This window comes from Thalassophryne amazonica, chromosome 2 (genome assembly GCF_902500255.1).
Source record: "Thalassophryne amazonica chromosome 2, fThaAma1.1, whole genome shotgun sequence".
Taxonomy (NCBI): Eukaryota; Metazoa; Chordata; class Actinopteri; order Batrachoidiformes; family Batrachoididae; genus Thalassophryne; species Thalassophryne amazonica.
The window spans coordinates 121,996,972-122,024,750 of record NC_047104.1 but is presented as its reverse complement, the minus strand read 5'-3'; the positions used below and the strand labels follow the sequence as shown (position 1 = coordinate 122,024,750).

The 27,779-nt window shown below is 41.5% G+C and overlaps 1 protein-coding gene across 4 annotated transcripts in view; it reads right to left on the bottom strand.

Moving 5' to 3' along the window:
* pcdh17 (protocadherin 17) overlaps nt 1-27,394 on the bottom strand; it is a 205,191-nt gene extending 177,797 nt beyond the window's left edge. For 2 of the 4 annotated variants that reach the window (XM_034192906.1, XM_034192913.1), the window contains exons 1-2: nt 27,272-27,394; nt 23,789-26,578 (exon numbers count right to left, since the gene is read on the bottom strand). In XM_034192906.1, coding sequence (XP_034048797.1) covers nt 23,789-26,287 — 2,499 coding nt within the window. In that variant the 5' untranslated portion in view covers nt 26,288-26,578; nt 27,272-27,394. The remainder of the gene's footprint in view (nt 1-23,788; nt 26,579-27,271) is intronic. The other 2 variants (XM_034192920.1, XM_034192929.1) reach the window with 1 other exon arrangement.
* Between the last annotated feature and the right edge of the window lie 385 nt (nt 27,395-27,779).

Sequence of the window (27,779 nt, the reverse complement as noted above, 5' to 3'; positions counted from 1 at the left end):
CCTCCGCTCCTGTTTTCATGACAAAATCTCCAGTAACAGTGGAATGTGCCGGAAAAGTGCTGATGTCAACCTTTTCTGCCATTTCTCTGGTAGTAAGACGACGTCCCGGATCAACACAGCATTCAGTTTGGAAATGATCTGGTCGTTGGCGGAGTGCGCGCCGCTCGGAGCGCGGCGCGCACTCCGCCATTGTGCGCCGTCTTTAAACCGGCTGTACCACTCCTTAATCTCTGTGATGCCCATAAAATCATCCCTGAAAGCCATCTGAATTTTCCGAATGGTGTCCACTTGGCTGTCTCTCACAGTTTCTCAAAAACTTGAAAATTTGGACTTGAAAATCTCCATAGAATCTGACTGTTTTATTGACGCAGGGAGATCATTCCACAGAACAGGGGCACAATAAGAGACAGCTCTGTGACCTGCAGACTTCTTATTCACCTTAGGGATGCAAAGTAGTCCTGCACCCTGAGAACGTAAAGCCCGGACCGGTACGTAAGGTTTAATTAGGTCAGCTAGGTAGGATATATATATATATATATATATATATATATATATATATATATATATATATATATATATATATATATACACTCAACGAAAATATAAACGCAACACTTTTGGTTTTGCTCCCATTTTGTATGAGATGAACTCAGAGATCTAAAAGTGCAAAAGACAGAGAAGCTTGAATCTTCGACTGGACTGGGTTGCTTGACGCGAAGACGTTTCGCTTCAAATCGCAGAAGCTTCCTCAGCTAAAATTCTTGCTCTGGAAGTCTGACTTCTGTCTGACTCTTGTAGAGAAGAATGACAAAGTGACAAAGTGCAGAAGTCCAAGAGAACAAAGAGACCAGATAGACAGGAGACGGAGACAAGAAGAAGAGGAGTGTCTCTCCCTTATTTAGCAGGAGTAGGGGAAAAACTACAGAGGATCTTCAGACAGCACAAAATCCCAGTTTACTTTAAACCAGTTAACACCTTGAGACAGAAATTAGTTCACCCTAAGGACATGATCAATAGTTACAAACAGAGCAATGTAGTGTATTCTATCAGATGTCAGGAAAACTGTAACGAACACTACATAGGTGAAACGAAGCAACCTTTACACAAAAGGCTATACCAGCACCGCAGAGAGGGCGCCAGTGGACCTCAGTCTGCGGTTCACCTCCACCTTAAAGACACTAACCACACGTTTGAGGACAAGGAAGTAAAAATATTAGCCAGAGAGAAGAAATGGTTTGAGAGAGGGGTCAAGGAGGCATTCTTTGTGAAACGTTTGAAACCCAGCCTTAACCGGGGAGGGGGTCTGAGACACACTTTATCCCCTGTTTACAATGGGGTACTCAGGTCAAAGGAGTTTCAGTCTTTTGTTCATGGTAATGAGTCATTCACGTCATCAAGGGAGCCAACAGAAAGGCATCCATCCCATCATTAGAGAGACAGCTGTCCTGCCATTAGGTGTGCTAACTACAGCACAATAGTTGCTAATTAGAGCTATTGTTTAGTCACTAGCCTATAGCAGTCTGCCTCTCAGTAGGAGTGGTCTGATTAGGTTTAAAACTCCAGCTTTTGTTGGCTTCTGTTTTATTCTTCTCTACAAGAGTCAGACAGAAGTCAGACTTCCAGAGCAAAAATTTTAGCTGAGGAAGCTTCTGCGATTTGAAGCGAAACGTCCTCGCGTCAAGCAACCCAGTCCAGTCGAAGATTCAAGCTTCTCTACTATGGAAATCACCTGGACAACTGAGAGCCTACACAGAAACAGAGATCTAAAACTTTTTCCACATACACAATATCACCATTTCCCTCAAATATTGTTCACAAACCAGTCTAAATCTGTGATAGTGAACACTTCTCCTTTGCTGAGATAATCCATCCCACCTCACAGGTGTGCCATATCAAGATGCTGATTAGACACCATGATTAGTGCACAGGTGTGCCTTAGACTGCCCACAATAAAAGGCCACTCTGAAAGGTGCAGTTTTATCACACAGCACAATGCCACAGATGTCGCAAGATTTGAGGGAGCGTGCAATTGGCATGCTGACAGCAGGAATGTCAACCAGAGCTGTTGCTCGTGTATTGAATGTTCATTTCTCTACCATAAGCTGTCTCCAAAGGCGTTTCACACCAGCCCAGGACCTCCACATCCAGCATGTTCACCACCAAGATCGTCTGACACCAGCCACTCGTCCTGCTGCTGAAACAATCGGTTTGCATAACCAAAGAATTTCTGCACAAACTGTCAGAAACTGTCTCAGGGAAGCTCATCTGCATGCTCGTCGTCCTCATCGGGGTCTCGACCTGACTCCAGTTCGTCGTCATAACCGATGAACTTGAGTGGGCAAATGCTCACATTCGCTGCCGTTTGGCACGTTGGAGAGGTGTTCTCTTCACGGATGAATCCCGGTTCACACTGTTCAGGGCAGATGGCAGACAGTGTGTGTGGCGTCGTGTGGGTGAGTGGTTTTCTGATGTCAATGTTGTGGATCGAGTGGACAATGGTGGCGGTGGGGTTATGGTATGGGCAGGCGTCTGTTATGGACGAAGAACACAGGTGCATTTTATTGATGGCATTTTGAATGCACAGAGATACCGTGACGAGATCCTGAGGTCCATTGTTGTGCCATACATACCAAGAACATCACCTCATGTTGCAGCAGGATAATGCACTGCCCCATGTTGCAAGGATCTGTACACAATTCTTGGAAGCTGAAAATGTCCCAGTTTTTGCATGGCTGGCATACGCACCGGACATGTCACCCATTGAGCATGTTTGGGATGCTCTGGACCGGCGTATATGACAGCGTGTACCAGTTCCTGCCAATATCCAGCAACTTCGCACAGCCATTAAAGAGGAGTGGACCAACATTCCACAGGCCACAATTGACAACCTGATCAACTCTATGCGAAGGAGATGTGTTGGACTGCATGAGACAAATGGTGGTCACACCAGATACTGACTGGTATCCCCCCCCAATAAAACAAAACTGCACCTTTCAGAGTGGCCTTTTATTGTGGACAGTCTAAGGCACACCTGTGCACTAATCATGGTGTCTAATCAGCATCTTGGTATGGCACACCTGTGAGGTGGGATGGATTATCTCAGCAAAGGAGAAGTGCTCACTATCACAGATTTAGACTGGTTTGTGAACAATATTTGAGAAAAATGGTGATGTTGTGTATGTGGAAAAAGTTTTAGATCTTTGAGTTCATCTCATACAAAATGGGAGCAAAACCAAAAGTGCTGCGTTTATATTTTTGTTGAGTGTATATATATATATCTTGAAATGAGTTGATTTGTCACTGTTTTTCATTTTTAAACCAGATGAGGTTTAACACTGTGCCCGGGATGGTATTTGATCAGAAATATGTGATTATAAATTACAGGGAGGAGAGATAAGGCCATGATCACAGACATTCAAATTTTTAGTCTCAGCAAATTGTCCATCCATGTCTTTGTATCTCATATTTCTAATTTGTTGTATGTATCTTGGGTTATTATAAGTTCAAGCATTTTTGTATATGTTTTTTCCTAAATAGAATTCTCACACATCTCATCTCTTTGGCATATAGGAGAAGTTACCTTTAATCGGCGCATTTATCCTACATTTTCTGTGTTTTTCAAGTTTTGTAAGGATCTGGCAGTAAGCATGTTGACCTGTCTTTAATTAAAAGTAAAAACCTTTCCCTGCGATATTGTGCTACTACTGTAAACATGTATGCCATTTCCTCAATCATTTTTTACCCAAGGCCATCAAATATAGTCCAGTCCTATTACTGCCAGAGTCTTCAAATTCACAGGGAACATTCTTGGGACACAGACTTGGACAAGTTCAAAGATGGCTAACCTGGATGTATTTTAAGAGGTTAAAAAGCTGAATTCTGTTCCTATTTTTATGGTATGATCATTTCATTTCATTTATTTAAAAGGGACAGCACATATTAATGAACACATAAAGTGTAAATATGTCAGATTATAGCCATGGGCATCTGTAGTCCCTGACACACTATAAAAATTAAATAATTTACAACAAATGCAAAGATCATGCGGATGTTACCGTGGTGATGTCACTTCCTTGTGTCATTGCTGCTAACTTTGCTTTGTTTTTGGCTAAATATAACATCTTTATCATATAATATGTAAAGGATAGCAAGAAATCAACACTTCTACAACTGGAAATGCTGTTTTTGTAACCTGATAACACCTGTGGCGTGATTTACGAGACTACTGGACGTTAGAATGGTGACATCACTTCCTGGTCTAGCAAGCTACTAACCGCTTCATTGTGTCTAAAAATAACCTCTTTATAACACTTATAAAACTGGAAACGTTGCTTTTGTAAACTGTTAACACCTCTGGTGTGATTTACAAGACAGGATCTTAATAATTAATGTAAATAACAATAAGTGTAATTTTATATTCTACCGATTAAACAACTGCAAATTATACGGCCGAGGGTATTTTAGCACTGCGCTATTAACAGCGGTGGGCACAGCTAACCAAAAAGTCAGCTTTGATAACCATTAATCAGATAACTGAGAAGTTATCTTTTATGACGATAAACCGATAAACTGCTAAAAATTGTATCTTTATTACAGATAACTGATAACTATTAGTAGTGATTTGGACGCGGCCACATCACTTACACTGTCGGCATATGATAAACCAGTTTCATTTTAAGCACCGCAGGGGCTGCTGGGTAAATTCAAGGATCACAAACACAAAGAACACGTGAAAAATGAATAAATAAAAAAACAAAACCAAAACAGTCATCATCTTTCAAAAGCAGTAAAACACAGTATTAGAGGTCAGAGTTTATCTCAGTATTAGATACACCATCATTTACGAACTAAAAAGCTGCTGCTTTTTTCACATGCTTTGAACGCTGCGGCTTAAACAACCGAAATACATCCATTAATGCATTGACTGGCAGAATAAAATGCACGAAGTAAATATAAATTCTTACCTGTTAGTTTCAGTGGGATTCATCTGAATAAATAATCCACATAAAGCATCTTTTTTTTTAAATCCAAAACAGTGTCTAAACGTGAAGAAAAGTCCCTCCCTCTGTAGACACACCTGCGCCACGAGAGCTCCTCTCCCCCACCAAGTTTTGGCTTTTAAATTACAGCCAAAAAGAACTAAAATAAAATAATGTTAAAATTAGTCTGTTTTGTTTTTTTGTGTCGAGTGGACGAGTCACTGTAACGTCCAAAGTGAACCTGAACTACACTACCCACAATGCTCCCTGCATTCACTGGCCAATCATGTTTTGCGCTTTATGATGACATCATCAGCAAGCGACAGGCAGCCAGTCTGCTGCAAGCACACAATAAACGGGCTAAAATGTTTGATTTTAGGGTTTACAAACGTTTTTGACCGTTAAACTTTACCAGCAAAAAATGTTATCAGAATCTAAATTTATCGGAAGATGATGGTTTGAAATAAAATGATGATGATGGTTGGTTATGGAAGTAAAAACATTAGCTTTGATAATTATCTACTATCGGATTAGCTGAACTGTGCCCACCACTGGCTATTAAGTATTTTTTCAGCTGCTCTGATTATGCAACAATTTACTCAGTAAAACTGAGATCAGGACACACTCACAGATCATTTTGCAAACCCTAGATGAAAAAGGGATGCGTGTATTACCCACTGCACAAGCTGGAGGTGAAAACTTTAAATATACAGAAAAAATTCTAGACTACAGCCACATAAGCCAACTCAACTTCTTAATTAATTCTGTTGTGATGCCAATTCCAGCTTTGCGTTGGCTGGTGTTACTACCATCCAAACACATTAACTATGGATAAATATGAACTTGTTTGAATGAACTGCGACCGAGCTGAAAGCGATCGGACCAAGACAGATCTACAAGACCTGTCACTCACACATGCATTGCAGCAACACCTCTGCGGCGCAGTAACTTTCAAGTGTTCTGCACCATGTTGGAACCCAACCAGATATAATTCAGACCAGAATCCACTTTGAAAATCATGAAATCTGCCCTCAGCTCAAGACCATTTCACAATGGCTTCTTTTGATGAGTAGTTAGGTGAAATTGGAACAAATTAGATTGTCTTATATTCCTACAGTGGATTAATTACATTACAGACGAAGGTGAAGTACAACTGCAGAAGGCAAGGGCATAGAGAGAGAGAGAGAGAGAGAGAGAGAGAGAGAGAGAGAGAGAGAGAGAGAGAGAGAGAGAGAGAGAGAGAAAGTGAACAAGGGCGGAAGAAATCATTTCTCTTATACTAATGAGATAGAAGGTGAGAAGAGATCCGCATAACTCACTCTTGGAGCTGTGTTGTTTCTACAGCTCATGCCTGGAGGGCATAGTAAAGGAAGATGTGGCAGAAAGAAAAGCTTTCTCAGATTGGACCCATGCCAAGACACAGCAGAGTGAGTTCCACTTTGTTTGACTTTGAAACTGCTTGATTTGCAGCATGGAGGCCCAGCTGCTGGCAGTTCAAAGAATACATTGCCATGATATGTATACCCATGTATCCTCCTGTGTTTTGTGCATCTCGGTGGACCTGAGGTCAGTTTGATGTACACCCATCTATTGCTGCAGCTCCTGCCCCCCGCTGCTCAAAAAATGAAGCTTTCAGAACCCAGAAGGTACCCAAGATCCCTCAGGGGACAAGCAGCCCCTACAGGTAGGCTCACTCCACTCGTGAGACTGATGCTTCAGGGCACAACTATTGACAGCGCAGACGCATGGACATGCATGACAAACAGAAAAAGGGGAGCTGAACCTCACGTTCCTCCAAAGTGAATGCTGTGATCTCTTAATTGCGGCTGCTTTGATCGCACAACCCACACAGCCACCAATAAACATTATCTGGACTGAATACCACTATGCAGACCAGGGTTTGATTCATGGTCATGGTATCTTTTCTCTATCTTTCTGTTTTGCTACCTGTTTCGGGCTCTGCATTCTCAGGGCGCAAGGCTACTTTGTGTCCCTAGGGTGAATAAAAAGTCTGTGGGCCAGAGAGCCTTCTATTATTGTGCGCATGTTTTGTGGAATCTCCCTGAGTCAATAAAACAGTCAGATTCTGTAGCGACTTTCAAGTCCAGACTTAAGACACATCTATTCTCCCTGTTGTATGGCTAGCATACTGCATAGTATGGTACTATGCTCCCTACCCTTTGAAATAAATTTTATTAGTAAACAGAGCAAGTCTCAGCCTCACCTTAATCTAAAGTCTGGTCTGTTAGTGAAGCTTGCTAGTGGTTGGCGATCACCTTAGTATTTCTTCTGCTTTCCTGTTGCTTATTGCTGACAAATTATACCTTAAGTGTAGGTTTTCTGGCCAACTGATTCTGTTTTGTTTTTCTCTCTGTCTGAGATGCAGCTGGATCCATGTGCTGGATTGGATGATTTCTGTAACAGACATGGGACGAACTCCACTGTAAGAACAGATCCAACAAGTGGCTCGATGACCCCCCCTTCCTAACCTTCTCTCCCCCGGCAGTGGACTGGACACCTGCATGAACGCTCGCCAACTGTTGTGTTGTGTTTTGTATTGTAAACCTTTTTGCTACCTTGGCCCAAGCAGAGGGTCGCCCCTCTGAGTCTGGTCTACTTGAGGTTTCTTCCTCAAATCATCAGAGGGAGTTTTACCTTACCACTGTCGCCTGTGTGCTTGCTCTAGGGGTTGGTAAGGTTAGACCTTACTTGTGTGAAGCACCTTGAGGCAGCTTTGTTGTGATTTGGCGCTATATAAACTAAATAAATTGAAAAATGAATTGAAATCTGTCTGTATCCTTGTCTCAGTTCATCTAGCATTAGGATACCAGCCAAACAGGATATGAGAGTACACAAAAAAATGTCAACTTGTACTTTCTACAAACATTGTGTTTCTCACTGTGCTATTTGTCCTCATCTTTGCCCTCTCACCTATGGTCATGAGGGTTGGGTCATGACCTAAAGAATTAGATTGTGGGTACAAGCCGCCGGAATGGGTTTCCTTAGGAGGGTGGCTGGAGTCTCCCTTAGACATAGGGTGACAAGCTCGGTCTTCCGTGGGGAGCTCGGAGTACAGCTGGCCCCTTTGCGTTGAAAGGTGCCAGCTGAGGTGGTTCGGGCATCTGGTAATGGAGGTGTTCTAGGCATGGCCATCTGGGAGGAGACCCCGGGGAAGACCCAGTACTACGTGGAGAATTTCTATCTCCACATAGGCTTGGGAACACCTCGGGATCCACCAGTTGGAGGTGGTCAATGTGGCCCGGGAAAGAGAAGTCTGGGGTCCCCTGCAGGAGCTGTCGCCCACGCAACCTGATCTTGGATAAGCAGTTGAAGATGAATGATGAGTGAGTGAGGATACCAGCCTTGGTTCGGGAAATAACCTGCAATGGACAGGTTTCCTATCCAGGGAGAGTCGTAGACACTCATTCATTCTGTGCTAAAGATACCAATGGGTATCAGGGCGTGCATCAGGCTTAATAATAAACCCACAAATAGCACAATCAATGTAAAAATGTGCAAATCTACTGCATGCACACAATCGTGTGTGTGTGTGTGTGTGTGTGTAGCCCAGGATTGTTTTCATGAAGGTGTACAGAAAATCTGTTGTATTACCATGTTGGATTACCATGTACATCTAAAGTGCACACATGCACTTCATGCTGAACAGAAATACGAGCAACTTGCATATTCAGCGGGGTCAAGAAGGCAGGACACATCATCATGCAAGAAAACACCACAAACAATGGCTGGGACAACAAAAGCAGCAAAGCGCTTAGTAGCTTTGCAATAACAATACAACAAAAAATTACAGACTGTGATTAGGACTTGATCTGAAACCATTTAATTACCAGTTTGGCTGCTCAAGATGAGCCAGGCTAAACGAGCGCACTTGTTACTCGACGAAATTACTTTTTTTAATGCTCCACAACCACTGAATTAGGCAGACGATACACTTCCGCTGTTCCACAAACACAACGTGACAGTGAATGTGCAGTGACAATCCCCAGTCTGATTATTGTGCCTGTGTCACTTCCAATAGGCTGCTTCCAATTGAACCGGGACAATTGGTGTAATGTGTCTAACCAATGTGGCCATCAAGGAGGTTAACTTGTGTCATCATATCCTATCTCGCTCTCCACATTTGTAAAAAACAAAAGTACTTATTCTTTTGTTGCCCTGCGTTGCCAGTGAAAGAGGAAAAAAAAAAAAAAAAAAAGGAATTTGCACAAGCGAACACACAGCATTTGGATGCAAATATTTCTAGTGAGTAATGAAGATGATACACAGACCACATACAGAACACACTCAGAACTTTCCATTTCACCTAACATGCACGGAAGGGCAGCATGCTGGCACCTCTCTATAAGACAATTCTGGCACCTCTCTATAAGACACTGAAATTGCTCAGATTTACTGGCTACTCAAATGAGGGAAAAATAATGATTAACTGATTAACTTTGACTGAAAATGAGGATTTGTTCTATTCAGGGTTTTTTTTATGTCTTTAAGGGCAGTAATGGTGGACAAGTGGTTAAATGTGCTGCTTTTCAGTAAGGAAGGGTCCTGGTTCAAACCATCTTCCCCCATTCTCCATGTAATTTGTAAGTTTTGTCAGGAAGGGAATTTGGTGGAAAACTTCAAAAACCAAAATAAGGATTTTGTACTGTCATACAGGCAACACAAGAAAACCCCTTTGCCAACTAAAAAGTGGAGGGCAAAGGTTAAATGATGACACCTGTATAGCTGTGTGTTGCTTTGTGTATGCCTCAAAAAGTTACTCGTGGGTTTCAACTAAATATAGAGGTGATTCTTGGGTCGGGAAAGAGCTTATTAAGTAATGGTTGCAATCTTTCTCAATTTTTTTGCTCTGTGTCCCAAAGGTTAAAAAGAAGTCAGCAGGTTTTGGAGCCTTTTCCTGCTGTGCTCCTACGTTGCGGAATAGCCTGTTGGAATTCAAAAGGCATTACGGGATGATCAAGAGAAGAGAAAATATGCAATGATAGACTAGATAGATAAGGGCGTAACGGTACATGTATTTGTATTGAACCATTTCGGTATGGGACGTTCGGTTCGGTACAGGGCTGTGCACAGGTGAGTTCACATTGCATGTGTTTACATTGAGTGTTGCCAACTTTGCAACTTTCTCGTTAAATCTGGTGACTTTCCAAACCCTCTTGATGACTTATTTTCTCAAAAGCGACTAGCGACAAATCTAGCTACTTTTCCTGGCATTACTGTGGACTTTTCTGATGTTTGGCGACTGAACGTGAAAGTTTCACTTGTTACTGAGTGGCAGCGGGTCTCCCCCTCTTCTGCAGCGCCGCCTGCAGCAGTCGTAAAGCGCTGAGCAGAGGGATATCTACAATCCTCCTCACTCTGACTCGCTCAGCGTACTGACCTCGTTTGCTGCGCTGTGATTAAATAGTCCCCAGACTTTGAGGAGCCCTGGACTTGAAGTTATTTTATTTTAATAAGTGATGGCCAATTTTAATGGCACAATAAATAAACAAACAAACAATCAAGTTTATTTGTGGTTCTAAATATTTCTAAGGTGGTTTTATTAACAATGTTTTTTAAACTCAATTTAAAAAGACATATTAACAAACATTAAATGAACAGTTAATAGAAAGAGATAATAAATTGTACAAAAATAAAGGGATTCTTTAACATTAATTCTGTAAAAAAAAATCCTTATAGAGTGTGATAGTTTTGGACAAGTTAATTTTTCTGGCAAACAATATCAAGGTTGAATAAAACTGAACAGGGCTTCATGCTGGAACTTTTGTGCTGCACTTTACTTGTGAAATGGTTTTGTTAAAAGCTGTTTACTAGGAATTTATTTTTTATAAAATTTCATACATTTGTTGTTTATTTGAGAACATTTTATTTAACTTATTACCAGGCAGCACTTTGCAACTGTTTTATTTTCCTGGTTGTATAATGTTACAATAATTTCTTGGTTTAAACAACAAGCAAATTTAGGTTTTGCATTTTGTTCCCATACTGTACTGAAAATGAACCGAACCGCGATCTCAAAACCGAGGTACGTACCAAACAGTGATTTTTGTGTATCGGTACACCCCTATATACAACCCCAATTCCAATGAAGTTGGGACATTGTGTAAAATGTAAATAGAAACAGAATACAATGATTTGCAAATCCTCTTCAACCAATATTCAATTGAATACACCACAAAGACAAGATATTTAATGTTCAAACTGATAAACTTTATTGTTTTTGTGCAAATATTTGCTCATTTTAAAATGGATGCCTGCAGCATGTTTCAAAAAAGTTGGGACAGTGGTATGTTTACCACTGTGTTACATCACCTTTCCTTCTAACAACACTCAATAAGCGTTTGAGAACTGAGGACACTAGCTCTTGAAGCTTTGTAGGTGGAATTCTTTCCCATTCTTGCTTGATGTACGACTTTAGTTGTTCAACAGTCTGGGGTCTCCGTTGTCGTATTTTGTGCTTCATAATGTGCCACACATTTTCAGTGGGCGACAGGTCTGGACTGCAGGCAGAACAGTCTAGTACCCACACTCTTTTACTACGAAGCCACACTGTTGTATAACACGTGCAGAATGTGGCTTGGCATTGTCTTGCTGAAATAAGCAGGGACGTCCTTGAAAAAGACGTTGGTTGGATGGCAGCATGTTTTGCCCAAAACCTGGATGTACCTTTCAGCATTGGTTTTATGTTTATGTTTATTTATTTATTTATTTGGATCCCCATTAGCTACAGCTGAGCTGCAGCTATTCTTCCTAGGTCCACACAAATCAACAAACACAATATACAAAAATCAAAAATGCATTCAAAAATATATAAAATGAGAAATAATAAAAAAGGGAAACAAAAAACAAAAAAACAAAACAATCAAGTTCCAATCAAATAAATCTTCACTGCTTGTCAATTCATATATACAAAAAAACTTATCTATAAATGATCAAAAATTAAACCCAGATTGCTTATTATGTCCACAAATGTCGTTTTAGAAGTACCTTAAAAGAACATTCATTTGAAATGAGTTTGATGCATTCCGGTAGTGAATTTGCCATCACAGATGTGTAAGTTGCCCATGTCATGGGCAATAACACACCCCCATACCATCACAGATGCTGGCTTTTGAACTTTTTGCACCGGTAACAATATGGATAGTCTTTTTCTCTTTTGTCCAGAGGACACAATGTCCATGATTTCCAAAAACAATTTGAACTATGGACTCATCAGACCACAGCACACTTTTCCACTTTGCGTCTGTCCATTTCAAATGAGCTCGGGCCCAGAGATGGCAGCGGCATTTCTGGAAGTTGTTGATGTATGGCTTTCACTTTGCATGGTAGAGTTTTAACTTGCACTTGTAGATGTAGCAATGAACTGTGTTAACTGACAATGGTTTTTTGAAGTGTTCCTGAGCCCATACGGTAAGATCCTTTACACAATGATGTCGGTTTTTAATGCAGTGCCGCCTGAGGGATCAAAGGTCATGGGCAATCAGTGTTGGTTTTTGGCCTTGCCGCTTACGTGTAGATTCTGAATCTTCTGATTATGGACTGTAGATGCTGGAATCCCTAAATTCCTTGCAATTAAATGTTGAGAAACATTGTTCTTAAACTGTTGGACTATTTTTTCATGGAGTTGTTCACAAAGTGGTGATCCTTGCCCCATCTTTGCTTGTGAATGGCTGAGTCTTTTGGGGATGCTCCTTTTATACCCAATCATGACACACCTGTTTCCAATTAGGTGTTCTTTGAGCATTCATCAACTTTCCCAGTCTTTTGTTGCCCTGTCCCAACTTTTTTGAAATGTGTTGCAGGCATCCATTTCAAAATGACCAAATATTTCCACAAAAACAACAAAGTTTATCAGTTTGAACATTAAATAGCTTGTATTCAACTGAATATAGGTTGAAGAGGATTTGCAAATCATTGTATTACATTACATTTTATTTACATTTTACACAACGTCCCAACTTCATTGGAACTGGGGTATACAATTTTTATTTCTTTGTCTATTTTCACACATGTTGATTTTACAGTGCAACGTTGAAGTTGGACTACAAAACTTTTCATGAAAATTCAGTGTTATATATTCTACTATACATTCCAATTCTAGGGTAGAACTCTACTAGTGTATACTAAAGTATAACTAAAGATCTAAAAAAAAAAAAAAAGAAGAGTAGAGCCACTTAGGTGCCTGGTCTTGAGAACCAGGGATGGTAGGGAACCAGGGATCACATTTTTACATCCTGATGTCATCATGTATGCAGGTTGCATCTCCCCATACTTGACACTGATTGGCTAGTAGACGTGTACATTTGGTGGTGGCTTCTCAATTTGGTGTGTAGTTCAGTTTGAACACACACACACATACACAAAGAAAGTTCAGCTCGAATGGAGAATAACTATTCAGTGGATTTTGGATAAATGAGCAAAATTTGCATTTCTCTGGTATGAGCCTCTGCTATGAGTGGTGTATCCCTGCTGCTCCCACTCACGCTCTTGGACACTATGTATGCATGCATAACTGTTTCCTTGCTGGAAAATCACTCACTTATGAAATTGCAATCTACCAAGCAACACGGCAGTGCTGCTGCACTTTTGTTTTAAAGGAAATGGCACTTGACACTCTGATTGGATTGCTATATGCCATGTCATACCCAAAACATGCCCACAACAAATTAAGCAGTGTTGCCACAGTTACTTTGAAGAAGCAATCCAATTACTGATTACTCCTTGAAAAAGTAACTTCGTTAGATTACTAGTTACTTTATAATTTACTTTCAGCAGCTACAAACAACAACCCCGCTGATACCTCAACATGAAAATAACTAGTTTTGCCAATACTCACTAAATTGGACGTGTTATTTTAACAGCAATGTAAACAATGTATGTCCTGACATTTTAAGTTGAACTTAAATACTATTTCCAGAAAAAAAGTTGTAAAACATGAAATGAAGGCTGTCTTTCTTGACATCAATTAACATAAATAATTGTTTTATAAAAAAAATAAAATAAAATTCAGACAGTCTTTCTTGACTTCACATTTAACTGTTGACAACACTGTAATGGTAAAACGTACAATTTATAATGTACAATGTTTATAGATGTAGGTATTAAATTCTTTCTACCATTTTTCTAACATTTAAATTCTTTCTAAACATTTTAGTTGTTGAAATTATTATTATTATTATTATTATTAGCAGTATTAGTAGTAGTAGGAGTAGTATGAAAAAACCTTCAAAAGTCGACCTTTAATCAAAGGGTGTTATAGGGGGCATGTCCCTTCACCCCATGCCCCCTTTCTGTCTGGATTCGCCCCGGTTTGCCGTCTGAGCAGGAAGAATGGATAATGTGCATTTATGCAGAAAGCATGACCAGAGTGACAGGTAAGAAAATTTTATCAGCACTTTTTTACACCATGTCATCCTCAGAAAGACACTTTAGGTGCATTTGGGTGGAAAAAGAGCATTAGTATTTGTTGTTAACACATCGCAGGTCTTCAGCTGTTTTTAGCGAGGACACTCAAAGAGCAGCACAGAGTTTAAAAAAAAATGACCAGTTTTGCCAATACTCACTAAATTGGAAGTATGTTTTTAACAGTAACGTAAACGATGTATGTCCTGACATTTTAAGTTGAACTTAAATACTATTTCCAGAAAATAAAGTTTTTGTAAAACATGAAATGAAGGCAGTTTTAGATTATTTGTTACTGAAAGAAGCGGTCAGATTTGAGTAACGCGAGTAAAGCATTAACCGGCATCACTGAAATTAAGTGATTAAACATAATTTGTGCACTGTACTCAACTTTGCTATTTGCGTGGTTTGATATCTGAGCACAACATAGAGTTTGACACGCCCCAAATACACTAGTGTTGGCTCTTTAGACCTTGTCTTATATAGACTGTTTGTGTCTGATTACTTGAGTCACGACTGGCTCATGTCATCGTATGTAACATACACATACTGCAAACTTTGGTAGACATACACAAGTCAACAGGATATGAGAGTATACAAAAGAATGTCAACTTACATTTTCTGCAAAGCGCTGTGTTTCTCATTCTGCTATTTGTCCTCATCTTTGTGCTTGTTCATAATTATCTTGTCAAAGACATCTGATGTTCACTGTGACATCTTCCACCACTTATTTACATTGTGGCACTTTAAGTGTCGAGTTTGCAAATAACCCAGTAACCGCTGCTGCTCTGTGTGTTAAAGAGCTGCCACGTGTGCAAGATATTGTGATGAATTTGTACTAAAACAAGCACCCAATGCTAATGTCCCAGTGAAAACAACGGTAATAGCTGAGAACAAATTAAATATTCAAAAAAAAAAAAAAAAATCTCTGCTTTTGCTATCCAAAGATAACATAATTCGCTTCTGGTCTCCAGTGGAACATTGTGTAATCTGACTGCACTTTCCTTTCAGATGCATCTATCATTCGAGCTTGGGGGGAGATGAGGAAAGATAAAACTGCCATTAATAATTCAGAATTTCAGCATGTAGTGTTACGTACAGTAGCAGCAGGTTTATTTGCGGAAATATGACAATACATCCTAAGGCAAGCCAATTTTTTTTTTTTTTTTTAATGTACTGACAAATACCAATAAGACAAATCTGACCTAGTGGCCTCAAACTGCTCAACAGGGCGATGGAGCACAGAAATGACAAATGCCTTCTTGAACTGCCTCTCTTCCCTATAAATGACTGCGTGTCTATTTGCTAAGCTGTTCCATTCTGTCTCTAAGCAGGCTGCAGCACATACAGGTTTACCAAAGTCATTCTGTGGAAAGCCAGAGAAGAAAGCAGTTATCTAAAGATGAAGGCAGAAGCAGAGAAATGAAATAAAGCGCACTTTTCGATTCATTGCCTCAGTGGCCACTGAAGTGTGGGAGCAATTTCAATACAGCATAGAGCAGAGGCATCAATAAGACTGTTCAGTGGAATCCTTAAAAACAACCTGAGCCCTTAACGGGTGCGTGTGTGTTTGTCAAGAGAAAGTTTTTTTTTTTCTTTTTTTAGGTTAGGACAAATGCAAGATTGTCACGCTCATAAAAGAGAGGGTCTCTGTCACGGAGCCTGCCAGCAAAAAGACTTAAATCACATGCCTGGAATATAAAATGAAGCCTCTCTACCACCCCCACCAGCACTACAGACACACACAAGAGCATATATACACAGTCTCTGTAAATTATGCAGCGTAAGACCATTCCTGGAAGGAACCATTACCGACATCTGCTCCAGCTACACAGCTGGCATGTATATATCCAACCAAAACACTTCAAAGGGGCGCACTTTTTTGTCTCCTATATTGTAGACACACTGCTTAAATCAACAAGGCACACCTCTTGTGGGTCTTCTTCTCAGCATTCTTCAGTCAAAAGCCTCATGGAGCACCTTGTGTTTAGAAATAATTTATTACCAAAAGATAAAAAAACAGATTTCTGCAGGTATTTTCAAATATAATAGTCAAGTGGCCTCTGTGTGCATGTTTGCGTGTGTGTGTGGCTCCAATCACAGTGGAACCTGAGAGAGCTGACATTTGCCGTTTGCTATGCTTATGTATTTTGGGTCAAGGATGAATGATGCAAAATAGGACTAATATTTTTGGAGAAATTAGCACTATTAGCCAACAACAGTAAACAATGGGCATTGTGCTGCAATGCACCGTGACACTTTGGGGTTTTAAATGTTGCTATTTTAGCTCATGTTAGTGTTATAAGTTTATTGTGTTTTTACAGTTCAATTGGTTTAGTCAGTTTAGTTAAGTATCATACTGCGATTACCGTAAGTGAGAAGTGGAGTGCGTTTGATGTCTTCCTCCACCGTGTCTGTTAGTGGGTGTGTAAAAATAAAAGCACCTGCTTGCAGCAGAATGCAGAAGAGACAAAAAGCTGTGCATGCTTGTGTGCGTGCATATAACTTTGATTACAGAGTAACTGGAGAGAGCTGATGTTTACAGTTCAGTATGCTTATGTATTTTGGATCAAGGATGAATGCTGACAAAACAGAACGTTGATAGGACTAATATTTTTGGAGAAACTACGGATATTATCTAAACACTGAACAACGGACACTGATTATTCCATTCTGGACTCACTCCATTCCAGCAAGGGGGGGGGGGGGGGGGGGTGCTAAATCATCCATATATTAAAGTGTGTGATTTTATTTAGTAAGTTCAATGTAAGTACATAATACAACTGTAAATACATTAAGAATACGTGTTTAACACAAGAAAGTGAAAACACTTATTTCCATCATGGTCCATTTAAAAATCTAATGACAAAATAGAAGTAATAATAAAATGAAATAAGAATAATATTAATAAAAATTATAATAATAATAGTGCGTATATGATAACAAGAACATAAACAATTTATGAACACATTAAGAGTAAATTAACATAAAAAATTACATAATTAATGAAATAAAAGGGTTGAGTTCTTCCAAAAAAACTGGTCTGGTCTCAGGTCTAAGGTTCTAAAAATATTCTGGACTCACGCTCCCTTCCTGTTCATTGACATCAGCTCAGCAATCAACACAGTCATCCTCCAATAGCTGATCGTCAAACTGGACCGGTTGGGACTGAACACCTCACTGTGCAACTGGCTGCTGGACTTCCTGACAGGGAGACCACAGGCAGTGCGGGTCAGCAGCAACACATCCAGCGTCATCACCTTGAACACAGGGGCCCATCAAGGATGTGTGCTGAGCCCCCTCCTCTTCACTCTGCTGACCCAGGACTGCACAACACCAACATTCTCCTCAAGTTCGCGGACAACACAACCAGGGTGAGTGTCATCAGCAACAATAATGAGACCAACTACAGGAATGAGGTGAACCACTTGACCTTGTGGTGTGAGCACAACAATCTGTCCCTCAATGTGGAGAGGGACTTGGATTGTGGACTTCAGAAGAGCACATTCTCAGCACCCTTCTCTGATCATCAACGGTGCTGGTGTGGAGGGTGAGCAGCACCATGTTCCTGGGTGTGTACATCACAGAGGATCTCTCCTGGACCACCAACACCACATCATTGGCTGAGAAAGCTCACCAACACCTCCACTTCCTCCGCAAACTAAGAAGAGCTAGGTCCCCGACCCCATCATGTACACCTTCTACAGGGGCACGTTGTAGTAGGTCACCTGCACCACATCCTGACGCAGAACCCTTAAGCGCATCGTGAGAGGAGCTGAGAAGATTGTAGGTACCCCCCCAAGACATATATAGCACCCACCTCACCCACAAGGCCAGGAGATCCCACCCACCCATTAAATTCTAACATCACGGAAGAGACTACAGTGTCTCCAGGCCAGGACCAGCTGACTGAGGGACAGTTTCTTTCACTCAACAGGCTATCCGACCCCTCAACTCCTTCCCTGCTCCTTCCCCATTTTCCCTGCTTCCCACACAAACTCTGGATCCTGACACCCCAACCCCCCAGACACTGACATGGCCTGCTTATGCACTACATGCACATTAAATTAATTTGAATAAATGCACCAACATTGTATCACTGTATCAGTGTGCACAAGACCTACTGCTACCACCACGAACCGCACTGACCAGTTTCAAGTCAAGTCAGCTTTATTTGTCAAATCTGCAATACATATACAGACATATTGAGAAATGAAATGTTTCTCTCAGTCTCCTGGACAATGCAGAGTAAAAAAAAAAAAAAAAAAAGTTCCAACAATCTTCTTGTGTGTAAGCGCTATCACAACAGTAAGACTATAAAATATAAATGCGGTAGACAGTATCATTAGTTGCAGCTCTAGTAAAGTTCAGTTGGGGTCATTATGGAAAAAAACAATATTCTCAAGTGCACACTTACAAACATAAAAAATGTGTATATTCAACATGTTTGTTGTAATGATTTCACTGAACAGTGAGCATGAAAAGTCAGCACAGACCACTTCATCACAGACGCCATCATCTTATCACAAGGCAGAATGCTGCCACCCACAGGCGGCTTTTATAGCTTTGTTATAGCTCCCCACCCTCGATACGACCCCCGCCTTATTAATGCAGACGGCCTCCCAGCAGCACACGGTGATTTTTAATTAGCGCTCACAGATAATCAAATTAAAACACTCAAAATTTATCAAAACAAATCAATGTGATAATGGTTCTTGTGCTGGCAACAAAGAGCAGTGCAGTGTAGCGTGAAGACAGCAAAGTCAAACTTATGAAACAGGTGGTGGGCCATGGCGTGGCGCAGCTGCTGGAGCTAAGCGTAAAGTGGGACAAAAATCCTAAAATGTATTCAAGAATGAGCGGGGGCGCCGACTCGCTCTGTGGATCGAATTACTGAAATCCTCTCTTCCTGAGGAATTCTGCAGCAGATTGGTTTTAACCTTGATTCCACACTAAGTAATTCCCTTCAACGCCTTAAGTGGAATTAGGCATCATTACGTATCATCCATCTCCTTATCCCAGGAATTCTCTGTGCAAATGAAATGAAGCTCTCCACTGGGCTTGGTGCTGCCATGGCACTGACAGTGATAACACCAACAGAGCTCTGCTGATATGTTCCTATTATTCCCCCTTTCCCAACTCCATCCCATGTCCAGCATGTCCGAGAGTGCACCTCTATAAACCATCATTAGCATTACGGGAGTACAGCGTGCAAATGAAGATGGGAGCACTAAGGCGCTCTTGTGATGCACTCTCCTGTTTTAGCCATCACTTTATTTATTTATTTCATCCTGTTTAGCCTCTCTTCCCATGGAAAACTGTCATGACAGCCTGGCTGAAAAGCCTCGGGATTGATGGGAGGGGAATTCTGTCTTTGTTTCCTGACATTTTTCCCCACAGCCACTCTTCTCTGACTCGGGTTACTTACTGTCCATGCGGAGGGCGAGAGGCAGGAGGAAAGCGATACGCTTCTGTACAGCTTCTGAAGAAACTTAACGCCCCAGGCCATCTCTCCCAACACAGGTTTCTCTTGAATAATACAACAGAGCACCCTACATGCCTGCTGCGTCAAGGGGACCCACTGTAAACAAGACACAGAGGAATGTGCTGGCCCGTGCTTCTTTTCCCTTTAGCGCTCTGATGACGGACAGCAAAGGAAGAGCACAAAATGGGTGCGCTACAGCTTCAAAGAGCCTCATTCATCATCACTACATTAGAGCAGAGAAACACCCGGCAGAACGGACCGGCAATTATTCCATCCCTCTGATTAGGAAGCCTTAACAGCCTTTGTGTGGACCTTTGCCCTCTGCAGCTGGCTCATAATAGAAGCACAGCTTTGACTGAGTGGGAACAACAGACAGTGGCCTTCCTCTCTGCTGGGAACATGTCGCGTCTAATCACAGTCACGTCCACACCCGGCGCAAACACAGGGAGAGAGGAAAGACAGAAGAGACCCTCATAAGGAGTCTGGGAGTTCCACTCCAAGATCCAAAATGGAAAGAAGTGTATTCTCAAGTTTTTCTCTCAATCAAAGTCAGGCCATGTACAGAATCTAATATAAAATAGGCTGCATTGCACTCATTTACATTAGGGACAGATACATTTCATTTGGAGGCCATAGCATAGCAAAAAGGGTCGACTTTGTTACAGCTGACCTTTATCTGTAGTGTCGCATTCTGCTGCATTAAGTAGTCCTTAATCCTTGTCTGACACGACAGACTTTTTAATGGGCTTAAAGCCAAAGACCCACAGAAGTTACCGCATGAGAGGCTTAAACACCTGAGAGCACCATATAAAGACGTGTAAAGCGGCCTTGGAAATGCGTACAATCTGCTAATCTCACAGAATTAAAATTGACAGAATTAACCGCAAAACTGTGACGAATAAAACACGACCCCAAAAGGTGACTTAAACAGGAGATATGTCAGCAAGCTCACGAAATGATGATACCAACCCCGCTCTGACATTGCTTGCGTGCCGGGGGCAGTAAATCTTTTGTAAAGACAAGTGTATTAACAAACTTGTCAACCTCTGTGTTGAAGAGCCCAACAGGTCTCGTTACACAGAAAAGTCCAATTATCAGTTATGCTCTTGAAGATGTCAGATGGAAATGTTTCGATCAGTGAGACTTCACACTAGTACACCATGTGATGATGTCAGATCAAAGTTACTTTACGCCGTGCACATCTACGTGTTTTATTGAAATCCAACAGCTCATTTATTGGAAAGGCAGATGGGTAGACTGGATGTTTCCTACATGATTAAGGGTCAATGGAGGGTGGGGGTGGGGGCGGTGAAGCCTATCCATGCAAACAGGTTAACAAAGAGTAACACCCTGGACAGTACGTCAGTCTATCACAGAGCACACTGAATTCTTGGACTGTTCATGCTGTTATTGTGGTACAAGTATGTATCATTTCACACCTCACATGTAGCCATCTAACGATATCGTAATGCTCTTTTAACCACTATTCGTACACTCCAACTTTATCCCACTTTTTTTTTGTGAGGCAATGTGTTCAATGGGTTTAGGAGTTCAGTATCTTGCTGAAGAACACTTTGACACTCAGTCACAATCAAAGATCAATCCAACCGACCTTTAGCGGACAACCCACTCCAGCATAGCAAGGTAACCGTTTGACCGTTACAACTGTGGAAAATTTGTCTTAACTAGGGATGGGTATTGATAAGGTTTTATCGATATCAATGCCATTATCGATTCTGCTTATCGATCCGATTCCTTATCGATTCCCTTATCGATACCTCGTGAATGTTGTACTAAAAGTAGGCTTTACAGGTTTTCTATGTATTTCCTTGAGCCTTAAAGTAAATAAATATTAGATTAGTCACTGTATCCTTGATCTCTGGACATAAAAAATAAACAAAACTGTGTTTCGCTTTGACGTTATTAATTCAGACTGAATTCTATCGTTCGATCTTGACTTGTCAGAGAGCCGCGCAACGTTTGGGGCTGTGTGAACAGAACGGAGGATGATTCTCGTTTCTTTCTCGCAACGAGACAGGAGTCCCAGTTAGTAACTTTAATCCGCACAAAAGTGAATCACAACTCATATTCAGGGATGAAAGTGGTGAAAAACAAAAAAAGCTGAAACCCAAAATTACCCCCCAACACCACCTGCACGAAAATGTTTGAATTCTAGAAGCTCTGAAATGCAATCTGGGACTATTCCAGACAATAAACTGCAGTGAGTGCAGCATCCATTTAGGTGAGAAAAAAAAAAAAATACAATTTCCTTATTCGGATTCATTCCAGTAGTATTCTGCTCTTACAAGGATGCAGCAGTTTTGTAGTTTGGCAGAAAGTTCTGGAGGAAATCACTGAAGAAATTAACACACTGAAAATATGGTTTGACCGAAACAAACTGTCATTAAACTTAAATAAGACAGGGATGAAATGGAGGTGTAAGAGTCACTAGGTGTTCACAGGAAACACTTATTTCTGTATGTATTTATTTATTTATGTTCATTGTTAATTGCTATTATATATTTTCTGTTGTGTTTCTATTCAGGTTCTTTTTGTCTCTTTCTCTAAAATTGTATATAATAATCATTAGATTATTAATATATAAGCAAAAATAAATTTAAGGAATATTACAATTTGAAAACAAATGCACCCGAACGTGATGACTGCTGCAATTGCTGAATGCTAACTTTTAACATTGAAAACGCCATAGACATGCTAACGCGTTAGCAACGCTCCCGTTTTTAAGTTATAAAATACATCTATCAACTGTTTCAGAAGACCATAACAGGTCAGTTTAACATAGAAAAGGTAAATAATACTCACAGACGTATGCACTTTAGGGTTTTAGCGGTGGGAAATTAAGCGAAAGAAATAAATAAATGAAGCAATCAACCGAAGCATTGCTTCAATCTGCGAACCACACTTCAATTGGTTCAAGGTTCAAAGCAAAGCCGCGCTGCAGAAAAGTTGATTAAGGACCCGCTGCAGGGTCTGTAATCAATGTAGAGAAATGATCATTTTCCTGACAAACACCCGCCAAAACAACAGCCACTCTGAAGGACCAATAACAGAATTGTTAAGCACAAAGCTTATTGATGTCGGTGGATCGAATCATTTCTTAACGATACCCGAAAGGAACCGGTTCTCGATACCCATCCCTAGTCTTAACTGGGCAAATTAAATACTGATTTCTTTAGTGACCTGCTCACTTCACAAATATAGTCCTAGGCAGCAGAAGGCGCGTGTGCATGTGTTTCTTCATTCTGAATGATTAGCATGTAGCTATTTATGGAGCTTTTCACATTTTAAAGGACTCTATAAATATACAGAATACCACTAATTGGGCAAATATGCAGGACGAAGAAAGCCCTGTAAGATTATTTTCCTTTTCTTTCTTGCCTCTTTGTGGACTGAATCCTTTCTTTAGCTTCAACATAGCAGGGTACATTATTTAAACACAAAGCCTAGTTAGAACGGCAAATGGAGAGGCTTCACAACCTTTGGCGGGGATTTGTGAGTTCACGTTCAACTGATCTTTTGTAAAAGAAACAGACCCGCTAAGCAAACTCTTGTTGGACAGCAGTGGAATGACAGTGATTGAGTGATTAATGAATGATTTGGAGATGAAAAGAGTGGCGTGACATATTTCAAACGCAGCTGATTTGTGTTGCTGTCACTGGCTGTGCTCTTTGAGAGCCACAGAATGGCTGTTTAATCCTTCTAACGCTGCTCACTCCTCCCTCACTTCCTTTTCTCTGTTTGTGCTGCCTCTGCCTGTCCCTTTCTTCTTTCCTTTCATTTGACAAAACAAGGGCCACATGCTGATATAGGAAATGGTTGTTTTCTGAGGGTGGCGTGCAGGTGGTGGCACAACAATGAAGCGGAGGAGTGCATGTTCTCTTACCTGTATAATGGACATGCGGTTAGTAGGTGTGTCTGTAGTGCTGGTGACTGGGCCTGTGAAGCTGGTGTGGCATCCCACGTGGCCTTGGGGCACGCTGAGGTTATTGGAAGTGGGCTTGAGGTACATGACCTCTGATCTTGGTGAGCTGAGTGGCAGGCGTGTCTGGTAGTCAAAGTACATGGGAGAGGTGGCCAAGGAAGGGCTGCTTACCACATTCATCACATTCATGGCATCCCGCTCTTCCACTTCGCTCTGCACCAGCATGATGTCGTTCTTGTTAATCTTCTTCTTCTTGCCTTTCCCCAGCTGCGGGTGCGAATACTCTGCAATGCGACAGTTATAGGTGCGGATCTCCTTGTTTTCCCGTTTGCACTTGATTGCTATGGTCACCATGGCAGCCAGAAGCATTATGGATATAATGCTGAGAGTGATAATAAGAGGTAGGGACATGTCCCAATTACGGTTGTCCTCATTGATACGTGGTTCCCCACCAGGTAGAGGTCCATTGTAAGCTTTGATGATGAGCCTGGCAGCAGCCGTGAGGGTGGGCTTGCCGTGGTCCATCACTCGTATGATCAGCTCCACGATGGGGCTCACATCCTCCCAGAACTGGTGGGCGGTTCGCACCTCTCCAGTCACGGGATCAATCTCAAAAAGGTGCTCTTCATTGCCATCTGAGATCTCATAGGTGAGCCTCCCACTCTCACCATAATCATTATCCACCGCTCTCACCGTGGTGACGATGTAGCCAACACCAACATTACGAGGCACATGGATCTCTGCAGTGTCATTCTGGAGTAGCGGCAGAACAATGACAGGGATATTGTCGTTTACATCCAGAACACTGATGCGCACGGTGGCATTGCTTTCCAGATGCGGAGATCCTGCATCTTTAGCAAGAACTTTGAAGTCAAAATACTTTATTTGCTCATAGTTGAAGGATCTTACAGCATAGATGGCTCCATTAGCAGCGTTCACATTAACATAGGTGTTGACATCACCCCCACTGACATTGGAGTTGATTATGCTGTAGTACACTGTGCCATTCTGGCCAAGGTCAGGATCATGAGCCAGAACTGAGCCAAGGTACTCTCCGGGGATGTTGTTCTCAGGGATCTGAAGGAGGTAAACTGACTTGGTAAAGCGAGGAATATTGTCATTCTCATCTAGGATTTTAACAGTGAAGGATTTTGTAGAGTTTAGAGGAGGAATGCCATTATCTTTAGCCACAATGGTGACATTATACTCATCCTGCATTTCTCTGTCCAAAGGTCGGTCTGTCACTACTGTATAGAAGTTATCATAGTTCTCCTCCAAGTTAAAAGGGACATTACCCAGTACTCTGCACTGAAGTTGCCCATTCCTGCCTGAGTCCTTGTCAGTGACACGGACAAGAGCAATAACAGTGCCTGGAGGTGCCGCCTCACTGATGGCTCCCTGTCTGACGGATACAAAGCCTATGGATGGCCAGTTATCATTCCTGTCAAGCACTTTAACGGTGACTTTACAATGGCCGGGGATTGGATTTGGACCAAGATCCTTTGCCTGGACGTCAATCTCAATAACTGGGCTCTCTTCATAGTCAATTTCTCCCTGAATCTTTATGACTCCTGTCCTGGAATCTATGGAAAAAAGCTCTCGAATTCTCTCTGGGGCATAACCACTAAAAGAATAGACTACTTGTCCATTGTTTCCTTCATCAGGATCAGTGGCATTTAAATCGATCAATACTTTACCAGGAGCAGAATTTTCAGGGATTTCCACAATATATGAGGGCTGATCAAACAAAGGGCTGTTATCATTAGAATCAATGACTTTAACGTTTATCTGCATGGTTCCAGACCGAGGATATTCTCCTCCATCCATGGCTGACAAAATAAGGGTGTGATGGCTACGTTCTTCTCTGTCTAGTGGTCGCTGAATAACTAATTCTGGGAATTTGGTCCCATCCCCACGGGTCTTTACCTCCAGAGAAAAGAGATTGTAGTCATCGCGGGTTATCTGATAGGTTTTCAGGCCATTTTCCCCTGCGTCTGGGTCATGTGCACTGGTCAAGGGAAACCGCGTACCTGGCACAGCATTTTCAGAAATGTCAATATCAATTTGATCAGAGGGAAAAGTGGGTGAGTTGTCGTTGATGTCCTGAATATCTATTTTGATCATGCAAATCTCCTTGTCATTGGCAAACACCTCCATAGACAGCTGGCACTTGGGATTTCTCCTGCACAAGGTTTCCCTGTCGATACGCTGCTTTGTGTACAGCAGTCCGCTCTGTGGGTCCACATCGATGAGATGTGGGGCAGAATTCTCCAGCACCCTAAAGTTGGCTTTTTTACCCTGTCCTGCTTGCCCATTTTGTTCGAGTCCAAGTCTGGCATCTTTGGCAATGTTCCCAATCACTGTCCCAGGACCTTGTTCCTCTGGGACGGAGTAATTCAAGTTTTTCAAGGTCAGGGCTTGAGCCCATAAGAGGAGGAAAAAGAAAATAGAAAGATACATCCCCGCGTTGTAAAAACACTTTAGATTTAACCTGTTGATATTTTCAAATTTCAAAAGGTGGTATTTCTATTACTCGAGATCAAACAGAGAGTTCTTCTCATCGTGTGCGGTCTTGACATTTGTCTTTGTGGATTGTCTTTGCTCCAGGTCTCTCCCTCTCTCTCTGTCTTCCAGCAATCTGTGGCGCTGAACACCTAATTTATATTCAGCTGAGCACCCAAACTCATCTGAGCAATAATAGCGATCCAGTCTCCAAACAGAATCCTCATTGTAAATGTTCACACATGCCACCTAGGAAAGAAAGCAGAGACATGCGTTACACCTTATACGCGCGTCTCTAATTTCACATATAAAAACAGACTTCATTGTGCCTCTGAGAGATCAGACTCATGGCTGTGCCAAAAGGGAGACAAGGCGCATGTGTAATTCATCTCCACAATTATGGGGGATGCTTGTCAATTAGTTAACCTTGAGAAGAGACCCTGACACTAAATATCTCCTTGGAGGTTACAGAGGACATATTGCAATGCATTTGGATGGATGCATTTCAAGTGTGCAACTGGCGATCTGACCCCAGTGTGGTAATTACCAGTTTAGAATGATGACTTTTAACAAGGCAACTTTTGTATACAAAGGAAAAAAAAATAGCAACACTGCCATAGACATATAACTGCAGATAGGTTACAGAATAAGCGCGCGTAAAAGGAGCCTCTTACACGCATTAACAAATCCGCATAATCCAAATATTTAAAATGAGCCTTATAAAAATTCGAAAATGAGCTGCCAACCTCTTGACACAACCGTGCAATTCTCTCTCTCTCTCTCTTTCTCTCTCATCCTCTCTGCGGGATTCAACGGTCCACGTAGGAAGCTGTTGCATCCGCCTGGAAAAACCTGCCTGATGCGCTCAAATAACAATCGGTTCAGTTTCCGGCTGGGCAATAACACAAACAGAGGAGGGTGGGAAAAAAAAGCCAAACTTACCAAAACAAACTGTTGTCATCGTCTGAAATTACAGCATTTTAAAGATCAGTTCGGTTAGGGTTCGGGGAGAGTTTCCGTCTCTCCGAGAAAGACTTCAGGTTGTTCCAGCCGTATCCTCTCTGTGCGTAAATGTAGAGATTTTTTAGAAAGAAAGGAGAAAAAAGGCAAAAAAAAAAAAAAAAAAAAAAAAACAACAACTCAGATCCGCACGCAGCTTTTAGAGCAGCGCGGGGCGAATAAAAGTGCTCCAGAAAAGTCTGACTGTAATGTCAATGAGCTGCTGAAGTCCTCTGTCTGATTAGGATGCAGCGGCTCGCCTTCTGTCTGCAGTGACTCACCGTTACACAGGAACGATGACAGAGAGGAAAAAAAAAATCCAAATGGCTATTCAGGTAGATCCAAAGTGAGTATTACAACGATATTACACATCCCAAAAGAACAGCGAGTGATTCCCGGAGCGGCGTTAGTGTCCTTGTCTGGCGTCCTCGAGGTCTGCTGAAGGAGCTCA